The sequence below is a fragment of the Onychostruthus taczanowskii genome, unplaced genomic scaffold, assembly GCF_017590055.1.
Source record: "Onychostruthus taczanowskii isolate IOZ18803 unplaced genomic scaffold, ASM1759005v1 scaffold40, whole genome shotgun sequence".
Taxonomy (NCBI): domain Eukaryota; kingdom Metazoa; phylum Chordata; class Aves; order Passeriformes; family Passeridae; genus Onychostruthus; species Onychostruthus taczanowskii.
The window spans coordinates 2,285,277-2,298,115 of NW_024501460.1; the positions used below are offsets into that span (position 1 = coordinate 2,285,277).

Below are 12,839 nucleotides of genomic sequence, written 5' to 3' on the forward strand. Positions count from 1 at the left end.
TGCTTGTTCTAAGTTCCTATTTTCTCCACTAAAACAATCCTTTTCTCAACTTCGAAATAGCTCAATAGCTGCAGTCTCTCTTTTCCTGAATGCAGTTTTTGAGGCTGTGAGAAGTAGAAATATTTAAGTGGTCGATTAATTTGCAGATATCAGTGGAAGCTGATATTTGCAGATATCAGTGGAACACATGATGTGATTATTATTCTTGACAAGATGCAAACTATTCTAAAACTCAGTTTCTTGTTGTCTTATCTTGAGCATTTAAAATTAACAGCTACTTTTTTTTTTTGCTCTTGATCACTTTATGTCTTAATTTCTTAGTTGTGGAGCAGGGAGAAACATAATTTTCATTCAGTAGGAATTTTGTGAACATATAAATCCATTAATATTGTGAAGTATTCATATACTTTAGCGAAGCACCAATAAAAAACCCATGAGGAAAGTATCTTCTGAACAGGATTTAAATGGCTTGGGGCCATGCATTCAAGGAGGAGAAAGCAAAATATTTAATACTGGCTCACTAAGTGAGCGCTGCCCACTCCATGCATGGATGAAGGAAATGGTAGGATAGTAAAAAATTGCTGTCATCATGCAATTAGAAGCCCTACTATAATCCATATATATAAGGAGACAATTAAAGTTGAAGAGGCAGCCTTCATTTGGGCATTGCCTAGGTAGTTAGCTCTGGACCTTATAGCTTTGATAATGTAGGTATTTTATATGTGAGATGTAATTATGAGTGGCTGTTGAATGCTTTGGGCACTGAGCCTATAAATTACAAATCACAAAGAGAAGAGCCTCTATAAATATATACACCTAAACACTCTCTCTCTCAGAGTAGATAGAGATTATCACAAATGCTAGTTGGGATGTGGCTGATCACTGAAATCATGAGGACCATGCACAAGTACTTTCTCCTCCACCTCATATGTAATTGGAAAGAGAATTTTGCTTGAAAGCCCATCCTTACCCACACTGTTGGCCTATTAACATTAACTACCATGTGGGACCCTGTAAGAGCCTAGGAGCCTAAACCCTAAAGGTTTCTTGCTGTTGAGCCATTATCTAGCATGAGTCTTTATCTCAGGGCTTTTGTAAAGCATCACACTTCAAATAACTAACAATGAACTATATTCTCCCATTGGGACTGGAGAGCATGACTGATAGTGACTAAGAGCATATTCTGCAACCTACTAACTGTGATTTTTTATTTTAAAAGTTTGTTAGAGTTTCAAATGAGACTTGTCAATCAGTAGCTTTCAGATGCCTAAGATCTGACTAAGGTGTTAGGTATGATAGCATATAATTAGTATGAGTTAACAAAAGCTGTCATGCTCTATTTTTCAATTTGCAGTATTATGCAGTTTACTAAACAAGTAAATCTGTGCTGCTGGAGGTAGAGGTTATTTCTGGTCTAACTTATTTATTTTTTTGTTTTTAAATAGATTACTTTCAAGTTTTTGCTCATTTCTAACCTAGCATTTGAATTTGAAGTAAAAGCAAAGGGCAGGAGTTGAAATTGATTTAATGGGGTCAACTATTTAGATTAAGCTAAAGTAAACACTGCAAGTAGGCTGTAAACCATTCCTCCCTTGTAATAGGGAAGTGCAGTAATGAAGATAAAAGAGAATGGAAAATTTCTGCTATGGAAAATTTTGTGTACTGCATCTTCAAATTTACACTTAAGGAAGATTTCTCTATACAGGAAGTCAGCGTTGTAAAAGTCATCTCATAAAGCAACCATGTAAAAGATTTGTCTTTTAAAATTGGCATGATCTAGCTGTAGTTACAGTCAGTGAAAGGGCACCCATGCATTTCAGGGCTAGCTGGATTACAGCACAGAAATATATCTGAAAAAAAATCCCAACACCAAACTACATATACATTTAGAGTAAACAGAGAATAAGAGTAAGTTTTTCTATATAATTGTTTATAACTCATTTTTACCTTTTGGGTCAAAATATTGGGATCTGGCTTGTATTCATTTTGACTGCAGGTAGGTGGATGCTAGAAAATGTTTCTTGGAGTAATCATTATGTATTACTTTGACAACCGTCATTATCTACCCTTTGTGTATATTACCAAAAGGAGTTTTCAAGAATGACTGGAAATTTTAAGTAAACATTGAAAACCTTTCAGAGTAGGCTAATAAGTATTAAAACATTTTGCAATAAAAACCTAAGATCAATTCCAGAACTGAAAAGTATAGCTGATCACATTCTGGTATCTACAGAGTGACACAATGTTTATGCCTGCCATGAATATAACTGTACACACTCTTTTCCTAATCCACAGCAGTCTCTATTTCAAGAAAGACTCGCCATACATTTTTTAGTAAAGCTGTCAATATATGCCCAATGTGACTCTTGGGTCCATCACAGATAACACATCAGTATTTCTAATTTCAGCTGCTCTCCACAAACCAGCTCAGTCTCTGGGACAAACTTTTAGGAGATAGTTTTTCAGGAAAATTAGGAAGTATCCTCTTGAAGGTCTTGGAGTAATGGAATGACATTATAATACATATTAAGGGACCTGGTTACTCTGCAAATGGATTTGAGACCAGTGTCGAAAACCTCAGTTTAAGGAGCCACTGTAACAGCATGTGGAAGGGAAATAAGTAAATTTGTTAAATTCTTTCATTCTATTTTCAGTGTTCCTCATAGGCTTACACTCCAATTGGCACATTGCAGCAATGTCACGTCTGGTATTTGTTAGAACAGGAAAAAGTTGCTTATGAAGAGAAAAATACCTTAAAACTATAAATGCTGTAATGAACATCATGTGACATGTTAGAATTGATTATATATAATCTTCCATTTGATTGTCTTAAAATACCATATATTACTGAAGTGCAACACAAGTATGTCTTTGGGAGAAGGGAAAATAAAATATGTAAATTTTTATATTACAAATTCAGAGGAATTTTAACATATAATTTCAATATGTTTAGTTAGATCTATAGCTGGTCCCAATTTTTGAATACTGCTTGAAATTACTGAAAACATGAAGGGTGGTTTACAAAGAATTTTTGCTGCCTTCCATTTTTTCCATTAAGATACTTTTCCACATATTTTAATAAAAATGTTAGTGGTAATTTTTGTTTGCCAAGAACTACCTTTATGTTTTGAAGAGTTGTAGTATTGATATTTTTAAGAGTTGTGTTATTTAGAAAAAAAAATTAATTGGAAAAATTTCAGAGGTGAAATTGCATCCTCCTAAAAATTAATTGGAGAAAACATGGAATATTAATTTAGATTTTTCCATCCACTTTTACCATTTAGCCTTTATTAAAATAGCTCATTGGTGACACAAGTACCCTGGTCATTTTTGACTCAATAGGGTCTTCACCTAGAAACCCTAATTTGCAGAGTACATTTTGACCTCAAAGTAGCAAATTTTTGAAATATGAAGATTTTTATCTTAGTACAAGTGAAGTGCTAAAACGTTTCTTGCAAATGTCTAGATGTAGAAAGACCGTGTTCCTGATGTGTAGAATCACATGCATCTTCAAATAACACTGCAATAGCCACAAAGGGGATGCTGGTTTACATCAGAAATCTTAAAGGCTTTTCTGAGGAAAACCTTGTTTCTCAGGGCAAATTTTTAACAGCTTTGTAAAATCCCTATAAAAATATTTTAATTGCAGTCTTGCTATTGCTGATTGCATAGGATTCTTCTTCCTTGCTGCTTTTTTCCGCTAGAGAAACATATGGGATCTTACTCAGTTCTTCTTCATGCTTCTCTGGAGAGGGCTCACCATGGCATAAAATATCTGCATGTGGATAATGCATGCAGAAATATATTTTTGGCTAAATGGAAGCTTTAAAAATATGAGTTTGGGTACATTTTGATTCATCTAGCACATGATACTCCTTTTGTGCTAAAGGAACATTATTAGGCTGTGAGTGTTCTTCCTTAAAGACAAACCAGGCAGTGGGTTCAATTAAATGCTCACCAGGAAAAAAATCTTTTGGTTTGGTTTAATGCCACTTCACTTTATCAGTTGCATTTAAAAGAAGGTGAAAGGACAACATTTGGAGGATTAGATTTGGGAAACGGCATATGAGTTGCAGGAGAAGCAGAGAGTGGAACATGTGGAAAGGACATAATTTGTCATTTATGATGAAAGATTTATAGGCTTGTGTCTCCCACATAAACACAGAAGCACATGCATATGGATTGCTCCATGTTTCTAAAGCAAAGCTGTTGAAATCTGTCTTGATGGACATCAGTAATCTGAAACAAATTACATGGGTACATCATATTCAACCACAGGCCCAAGAGTTGCAAACAACAGTACCCATGCGAAAGGATATCCACATTTACGCACACATTTGTTCTGATGGTTTGTGGAATTTGGGTAAAAAGTATCCACAATTCACCTAACTAGCATTTTTTGTACATTCTAGGTGAAACTTGCTTGTTTCTCTATGTCCACAGGCATAGGCTGTTCTGAAATTATCAATACTGGGGATATGCAGGAATAGGAAGTGGGAAAAGAATTCTAAAAAGGATGAGGAAAAGGTTGATATTGATCAGTTTCTTAATGTTATTTAAAGCTAGGGACATTTTATTAAGAATGCACATTTGATGTTACTAATTCTTCTGATATTGATGTCAGTCTAAGAACTAGTGATATCACATAAATAAAAGAGACCTGGAAGCTATCATAACTTTGAAAATATGTTAACATATTGGATGGATTAATCGTAACATTTTGGTGGATAGAGGGACATCCAGAGAGGAATGATTCTGGATTAGGATCTGGGAATTCTGCAGCAATATGTTTTTATAAAATACTGGACCCAATTTAATATGCAAAAGCAGAAGGAAAATAGCAATGAAGAGTCAGCGGTGATTAAATCAAATATCTAGAATGAATCAGCACTGACTGAATTAAAATAAATGAGCAAAAAATGAAGCACAGTGAAATAAATATTGTGGAAACATAGAGTAACAGAAAAATATGGAATTAAAACTATACCTGAGAGTACTTTATTAAACCTTATCAAGAAGAATGATTTCCTGAAATCTTTTGAGCAATCATGGCCTATATGTTTATAGAAACTTGTTACCCCTGGCTGTACGTACTATATTTTTATTTCCATTTTTTTTTTACTTTCCATTTTTTATTCATTCATGCTCCTGATGAATGTAAATTAATCAAGTAAATTACATGAATGTTGCAACCAATAAAAGCATACCTAATGTAAGTTTGTCTGTAACTTATTTATAGGTACAATGGATAGTTTAAGATAAACTTGCAAGAGAGTTTTGTTCAGTTATTTAAATAGGCGTAGTGTATTTTACCAAATGGCTTAGCAAGCAACTTTAAGCAATGTAGCAGAATCTTCAAAATAATTAACACAGTTAATTTTAAGTTGGTGTGCCCTGCTGCTGTGAAACAATGTAAGATATGAGGATATAGGCTATAAGTGGATGCACATCTCTCCAGGAAATTATGAACTATTTTATTGAGTCAGAAGTCGTGTGAGAGCTGAACCTGAACTCCCAGCAGGGACCTAAGAGTCACACTGTGGTGCAAAGGTGGGCGCCTGCAGCCCAGAGTGGCATCCTGACACTGCACTGTGCAGCCCATGCTGTCACACTGGTGTGCTGTTGCTAGAGGCACCAAGAGAGGGTGAGTCTTGGCCCCATTCCATCAGATCATGGCTGCAGAAAAGTGCTATGTGCTGTCCGTCATGGGCAAATCCCCTTTTATGGTGGTACCTAAAGGCTTCACTTGCAATGTACTGGGCAGGAATTATTCTTCTCTCTTAGAGTTCATCCAGATGCTTAGCCCCCTTGTATACAATGGGAGGGAGGGAGGGGTTCCTCAGTTCTTATTCCTGATGGAGCCTAGATGAAAGCCAGGTATCAACATCTCTGTGTGCACTCCCTGCACAGAGTTTAGTTGGCTGGGCTCAAGGCAGGATCTTTGACATGATACAGCTGTTGGAGAGAGTGGTTTAAGAGGCCCTGACCAGCTTTGGAGCTTCTTGAGAAGTAAGCAAGAGGCCTCAACATCTGCTTTCTCCCTGATTTTGGAGTTATACTGTGGCCACTGCCCATTTGCTGAGCAAGGCTTCAGCTATGCCTGTGGCTGGCTACATTCCTCACTGATCCACATCCAGACTGCTGACTTCATGTCCTGCTTAGTTTCATGCCTGCCTCATCATCCATGGACTTGTCTGATGGTCTGGACTCCTGACTAAACCTGGTGACTGTCACCAGACCTGCTTGGCTCATGTGCTGCTGTGATTTACCTCTCATAGGTGAGGCTGCTGCCTCTGCCTGTTTTGGTGACTCTGGGTTTATTTTCCCTTATGGAGCTGCTCACTTCTGCTGCTCCTCAGTGCCTGCATGCCCAGCTCTGTCAAATGTGAAGTCTTTCTTTGCATGCCCAAAAGCATACTTTTTGTATAGAATTTCAAGATCAATGATATCTCTCCAAAGCAAACTACAGCCAAGATGAGAGCTTCACATTTACAGCTTTGGATTACAACTTTTTTTTTATGTTTTTTTTCCGATACATGGTAAGCTAGTTAGAACTCTTAGGTGGAAACATCTTCCCTGAGGTCACCTAAGGGTTAAGTAAGCTAAATCCTATTCCAGGCCACATTATATACTTTCAGCCCTTGCAGCTGAAAGCCATGATAGATTTGTATTTAGAATACATTTGCAGCCAAGAATAACCAGTATCTTCCAGACACTTCAGAAGGAGAAGGCTTTTTTGAAAATGAAAGTCCAACTTCATGCTTAGATTTCAGATTCAGGCTTTCCAAGGGCAAGAGGCTGGATCCAAGGGATCACAGTCCTTTCTTTCCTGTTTCTGCTTTGCAGATGCGTCACCAGTCATTACGCACTTGGCAAGGACATCCCACCGGCTCCTAGATTCCAACATACAGTACAGAAGAGACAGTCAGGAGGGCTGCAGAGCTTAGGATATTTCTGGCTTGTGTTTGAAGACTACAGCCAGCTGGCTTCATTTACCAAGTTTTCTAAATCTAGCTAATCCTACTGGCAGATTCAGCTTTTGTGACTTTTCCATCCCTCCTGCTTCACTTTCCTTGAAGGAAACAGGGAACAGCTGTTTGAACAGCAGATACAGCCTGAACGGGCAAGCATTTCTCTGCTCCGTGCTCAGCCCATGAAGTGAGGTGATGGCTGCTCCTGCAGAGGAGAGGATGGGAGAGGTGGCAGCTCGTAAAGTAACACCTCTCTCCTCCTACCCTAAAACAGCAAAGGCAGTTTGCATCTTTCTGCAGGAGCAGGGACAAGGCGTGGGCGTTAGTGCAGGCAGCAAGGCGTAGAGAGCCAGTGGGTTAGTTGCTGGAGGACAAAGCCCTGTCTCAGTCTATTTGTTGAGGTCAGAGTATCACACATTCAACTACACAAGAGCCCAGGCCAGGTAGAATTTCATGTCATCAGTTGTCAATGACATCATAGCTCTTTGAGTTCCTTCCCAACATTTTGCAGTCCTATTCCTTCCCTTCTCTTCCGCCCACATGGAATGACTAGAAATGAGAATGAGTGTTTACAGCTGCCATTTGTAACATTGTCATGTCATTAATGTGAAAACACTGGAAAGACTTTTTTCTTGATCTGGTGTGCTAAAGGGCAGAGATCTTCATCTCACAAAAGAGCTGAATGGGTCATAATCCCCCATTCTACATTTTGTAAACAGAGCACTTTGTAATGCAATAACCAACAATACAACTACACTACTAATAATACATATACTGTTTTCTGATGTTGTTTCTAATTAAATGGCAGAATACTGTAGTCTTCTTTCACTCAGTTCTTATTGCAGTTTTAATGCATATACACATGCTGTTTGATAGTGTGATTTGCTAATAGCATCATGCTATTATATCAACATCAAATAGTTACTTGCAATCCCATTAGGCAGATCTGTTGGCAGTGCTTTCTTTCAGACCTTTTATTCAGTTCCATACTAGCCACTTGAGCTATGCTATTTATTGCGGATGAGTGCCTCACATTCAGCGTGTTTTGGGGGTGGTTGCAGAAAGTTAAAGCTAATGCAGTTAGCCTGTTTCTCAGAAGGTGGAGAAGGAAATAAATATGTTGGTTTTGCCCATGTTTGGAGATATCATGCCATTATCTCATATAAAAGTGCTTGTTTTATGGAAGACAGCCTTAAAATTTGGCATAAGGTACAAGGTCAACAGGAGTTAGCAGAGCCTGTATAGGCAGCATGAATTTACATGCGATAAGTTTGAGTTCCTTGTTCTGTACTGAGGGTAAAGCAGCTGAGAGGAAGGGGATATTTAGAAGTTTGGGGCTAAAGGTAGTGATAAAAACATTTACTGCAGAAAAGCTCAATGGTTATAGTTCTTCCAGAGGCTTATTTTTCGGCCTGCTGAAGCCATCTGTGGCACCTCAGAGAGGCTCAGTGAAAGCCTCCTGAAACTTCTCTCTGCACAGGCCACATTTAATCTCACATCCTATTGCCACTGCAATTGTTCATCCGTTCTTCCCCTCAAGCACCTCTCCTGTTGCCGGGGGGCTTCTGTGTTGCAGCATTTGAGAATGTAAAGCAGAAGCATTGTCTCTTCTGTGCTCAGAGCAATTTCCCTGTTGGCACTCAGCTTGTTGGAGAGCAGCTGACCTCAAGCACAGAAATAGGAAGAGAGGGGAAGTTACTAGAGTTTGGGGAAGAGGCCTCAGCTCAAGCATGTAGAGGTAAGAGATGCAAAGGGAGCTGTGGGAAATGCAGTAAACAGAGCAATGAGAAGGTGAAAAGTGGAAGGGGACAGAGCCTAAGTGCAGCATGGCTTTTCTGTCAATGTTTCTAGTTGTGGAGGTAGTTAGGGTGTGGGACACTGGTGCGCAGGGGAAGCATGTAATTGGTAACTTTTATAAAAAACATTCCCAAGCAGGGGAACAAATAATCTCCAAGTGTCAGTGCTAGCTCCTATTTGTTTTGGCCAAGGGATAGAAGTCCACATAACAGATCTAGAGGTCAGTCTCCTGCTGATGACATTTGTATCAGGGAATACAGTTCTGCATAATTAATTTTTTTCCCTTGTTTTGGATTTAATAACTGATCAATACAAGCATTTCTATATGTGCTAACAATATAATTTCTCAAAGTATGGGTAAGATAATGTTTTTTCAATCTTGCTTGCTTGGATATAGTTACAGTGAAGGTGACCTGCATAACCCTCACGAGTCACCCTGTGCACAGACTGTAGTAGACTTTCCTTGCATGATTACATATTCTTTCTTCCACAGTTGCCTCTGTATGTTGTAGTGCATAGGGTGTTGGGATACTGTTGATAATTTGCTGTAGTTTTTAAAGCAGTGACATGTATATTTCTGAATTTTAGTTTCAATGGAATAGAAATGGTTTGTTCCCATAGAGATATCACAGAATTGTTATGGTTGGAAGGGATAACAGGAGGTCATCTAGTCCAACCCCTCTGCTCAAAGAAGGTCAAAGAACATATTTCAAAATTACTTCTGTAGCAACACCCAGGTGTTTGTTGTATTTTAGAGATGGAGAAAAAAACCCATCAAAATCAGTCGTTGCCCTCAGTGGTTTTTCCCCGATTTTGTGGTGCTTAGTATTTGCTTCTCTTGTTCAATGCAGGAAGCTATGTTGTGACAAGAAAGGCTTTCTGCAACTGGTACAGATGAAAAGGTATCACAACAACTGAGACGGCAGCAAAGTAACACAGCATGTGTTAGGCAGCAGCACCTCAGCTGAGCCAGAGGTCAGAGGTAGTACTGCTCCCCATTATCCTGGGATGGTGGCATCCCGTGGGTGGATTACATCTTGCTCTGGGAGAATAGCCTCCAGAAGGAAGGCCAAACTCTGTTGTCCAGACTTGGCATCTGATTAGCAACCAGTGAAATTAATAGTGGAAGAAAAATGGATCCCATTTTCAAAAAACAAGCAGTCAGTAGAAACAAAAATGGCTGATAGAGCTACTTGGCTCTTAAAATTTTCTTGAATTTATTATGGTGTTTAAAGTTTAAGAAAAAAACACCCTTCTCTCTGAAATGGCAAGTTTTCTCCAAATATAGAGCTGGTGAGAAAAATGTGAACTGACTTTACCAAAAATATCATCTATGTTGTGAACAAGTCTCAACTACATTAAAGCAGTGGATCTTGGTTACCCTTCCCCTCTCACCCTGCTGCTGCTCTGTGGGGGCCAGCATTTCACAGGGGATGATGAAGACCAGTGAGAGCTGCTCTGTGCAAAGCAGGCTGCTCTGTGCCTCAGGGCTTTCCCAAACCAGTTTTTCCTGAATAACATCACCTTACGATCCTGTCAGCCCTAAGAAGAAAAAGGAGGAAGGGAAAAGACACCACAGGCTTACTCAGCAAGCTGCAGGCCATTGCTGTCTCCTCTGCCATGTCCATTTAGGTTCTGCAACACTAGAACCTGTGTCTTGGCAGCTCTTTTTGCTCCTGCAGAACATGCAACAGCCCTCACAGCTCCTCCTTACCATCTGAGAGGGCAGATCAACCCCAGCATTACTTCTTGTAGTCCCTTTTAAAGGCCATGCATTTTGAAGGCCCTGTGCCCTCTCAACACTTAAGTATGTTGGTTACTGGCCCCTATCTGGTCACATACATTTTAACTGTACAGTTAAATTAGTAATTTTCTGAGTCGGTGCCAGAGTTTCTTACCTTGGGCTCCTTGACTGTAAAACAGTCTGTGAGCAGACTCGACATCCAAAAAGTAGTCCATTTTGAAGGTGCTTTGTGTACAATACTCCGGTATGAACGATCAGTCAGATTCCTAGAAAAGATTACAGAGATGTCAGAGAAAAAAGCTGGTGGGTTTCTTTGTGGAAAGTACTGTGTAGGCAGGCACTAAAGTACTTCATCTGGCATATTAGGGTCAAAGTATTTTCAAGTCACTATTCATAGAACTTCATAAGCATCCTTTTCTATTTTAAAATGTTTGGTTGAAAACCTTGTCTAAAGACAAAAAAGAAAGTGCTACTGCAGTATTAGTAAGATTCCTTGTATCTTCCTAGTACAATCACCTGTACTCTAGTCACAATCTCCATTTCTTAAGACACACACTTGGATTCATCTGCCTCTTACATTTGCCCTTAAAAAGAAAATCAGAAAAGCTCAGGACAGGGAGCTCCTTTAGCCAGATTCACAGCCAGTGCCTGAATAGGCACTACTATAACAGACTACATTAAAAATTACATTCTTGCCACTTATGCCAAAACGCTGCACTAGAAAGGAAGACACAATATTCTGGATATTTCACTCCACCTAAATGGACCATAAGCCAATCCTGCCTTTCCTCTCTCCTCTTGCTGACCAGAAGTAGCAACAGAACATTCCACCATCAGTTTTAAAATATGTGGTAAGAGCAATCATTAAGAAATGGTAGGCTACTCCTAACACTGCTTTTTAGCTAAGGTTCATATTTTTGGCATCCTTTTGAATCATAGATCTGCTGGGATCCTGGATTACAACTCTCCAAGATGTACACTGAATTATGTTTGCCTGTGCCCGGCAGAGTACCTGGAAAGATATTGTGACCCTTCTCCAGCTTCATTACTACCTTCTGCATTTTATTATACTCTTAAAAACTCACATAAAAAATCCAAGATTTGCAGAAAACACACAACCCCGTTCTCTCACCCACATCACAGTTCACCACAGCATGTAATCATAAGCATGCAAACAACTCTGAACAACATGTATTTTAAGACAGATGGACAAAAATACCTCTAGTCCTTTTCCATGCAAACCTAACAAAAAGGTTTGAGGCAGGGAGTCTGATTCTTGCTTCAAGTAATTCCTTCAATTTGGCTGTGAAAAGTCAGGAAACTAGGTTTCCAAAGGTTTACCTTTTTCCTTTGATTCAGTTCTCATCAATCAACATGCAGTCCTTTTAAAATTCAGAAGTCTGTCCTGATGAGAAAACTTTTACGTTCCACAGCAATTCACTTTCCTGTAGCACTCCCAAACCAGAAATGATACTTACTGCAGAGTATCAAGGGCTGTGTGGCAGTGGTGTAAGCTCCAGTAGTTTCAAGGAGGGTTTCTTTGATCTTACTAAATGTCCCCAGTGTAAGCAAACAATTTTGATTGTTTGATTGGAACTCTGATGAATAATGCATAACGTCAACTGGACTTCCTTTATCAGATAAAAATGGCCAGGAGATGTTGTTACTTAGCAACAGGAGGTGACACTACGTTCATCTCCCCCACTCCCCCTCGCCCTTCGTACTGAAAAATTAAGCCCCTGGTTTTGATTTGATAAAAACTTTCCCAAGGAAAAAAAAAATCTGTATCAAGTTTCCTTAAGAATTTTTTTTACACATTGATCTTCCTTGCTGTATCTTATATTCTGAGATGTTTTTAATGTTTCATAATGGTTAAATTTGAATATAACATTGTGTTTTATCTAATAGTTTGCTTTCACTAAGTAAAATACCTGCTTACTCCATCATTTACCATAAGGGTAATGAGATTTTGCTATGAATATAATGCAAATAACATCTTGAGAAGAGATTAATTTCTTATCTGGTACTGCTTGTTGGACAAGGCAGACAGAAAAAGCAACACACAAAATGTTCCAGTGATGCTATGAAATATATACAATATTGAGAAACCTTTCCAATTAAAGAATCCCTACTGCAAGTAATTAATTTATTCTTGAAGGAGCTCTAACATCTGATACAAGCATTCTCAAGGAATCGTTGCATTTCTGCTTAAGATACAGCCTTTTACAAAATACACAATGTAGCTTCTTTTAGGAAATGCACATTGACAAAAAGCCAAAGCACTGAAAGATTTTAAAAATAAATAAATAAAATCAGATGCAGAAGTA

At 38.7% G+C, this 12,839-nt stretch overlaps 1 protein-coding gene across 1 annotated transcript in view; it reads right to left on the reverse strand.

The window, feature by feature from the left end:
- The window catches only part of PHACTR1 (phosphatase and actin regulator 1), a 294,715-nt gene extending 283,988 nt beyond the window's left edge, over positions 1 to 10,727 (reverse strand). Inside the window, exon 1 of the mRNA XM_041413189.1 lies at positions 10,667 to 10,727. Within this exon, the coding sequence (XP_041269123.1) occupies positions 10,667 to 10,727 (61 nt within the window). The remainder of the gene's footprint in view (positions 1 to 10,666) is intronic.
- Between the last annotated feature and the right edge of the window lie 2,112 nt (positions 10,728 to 12,839).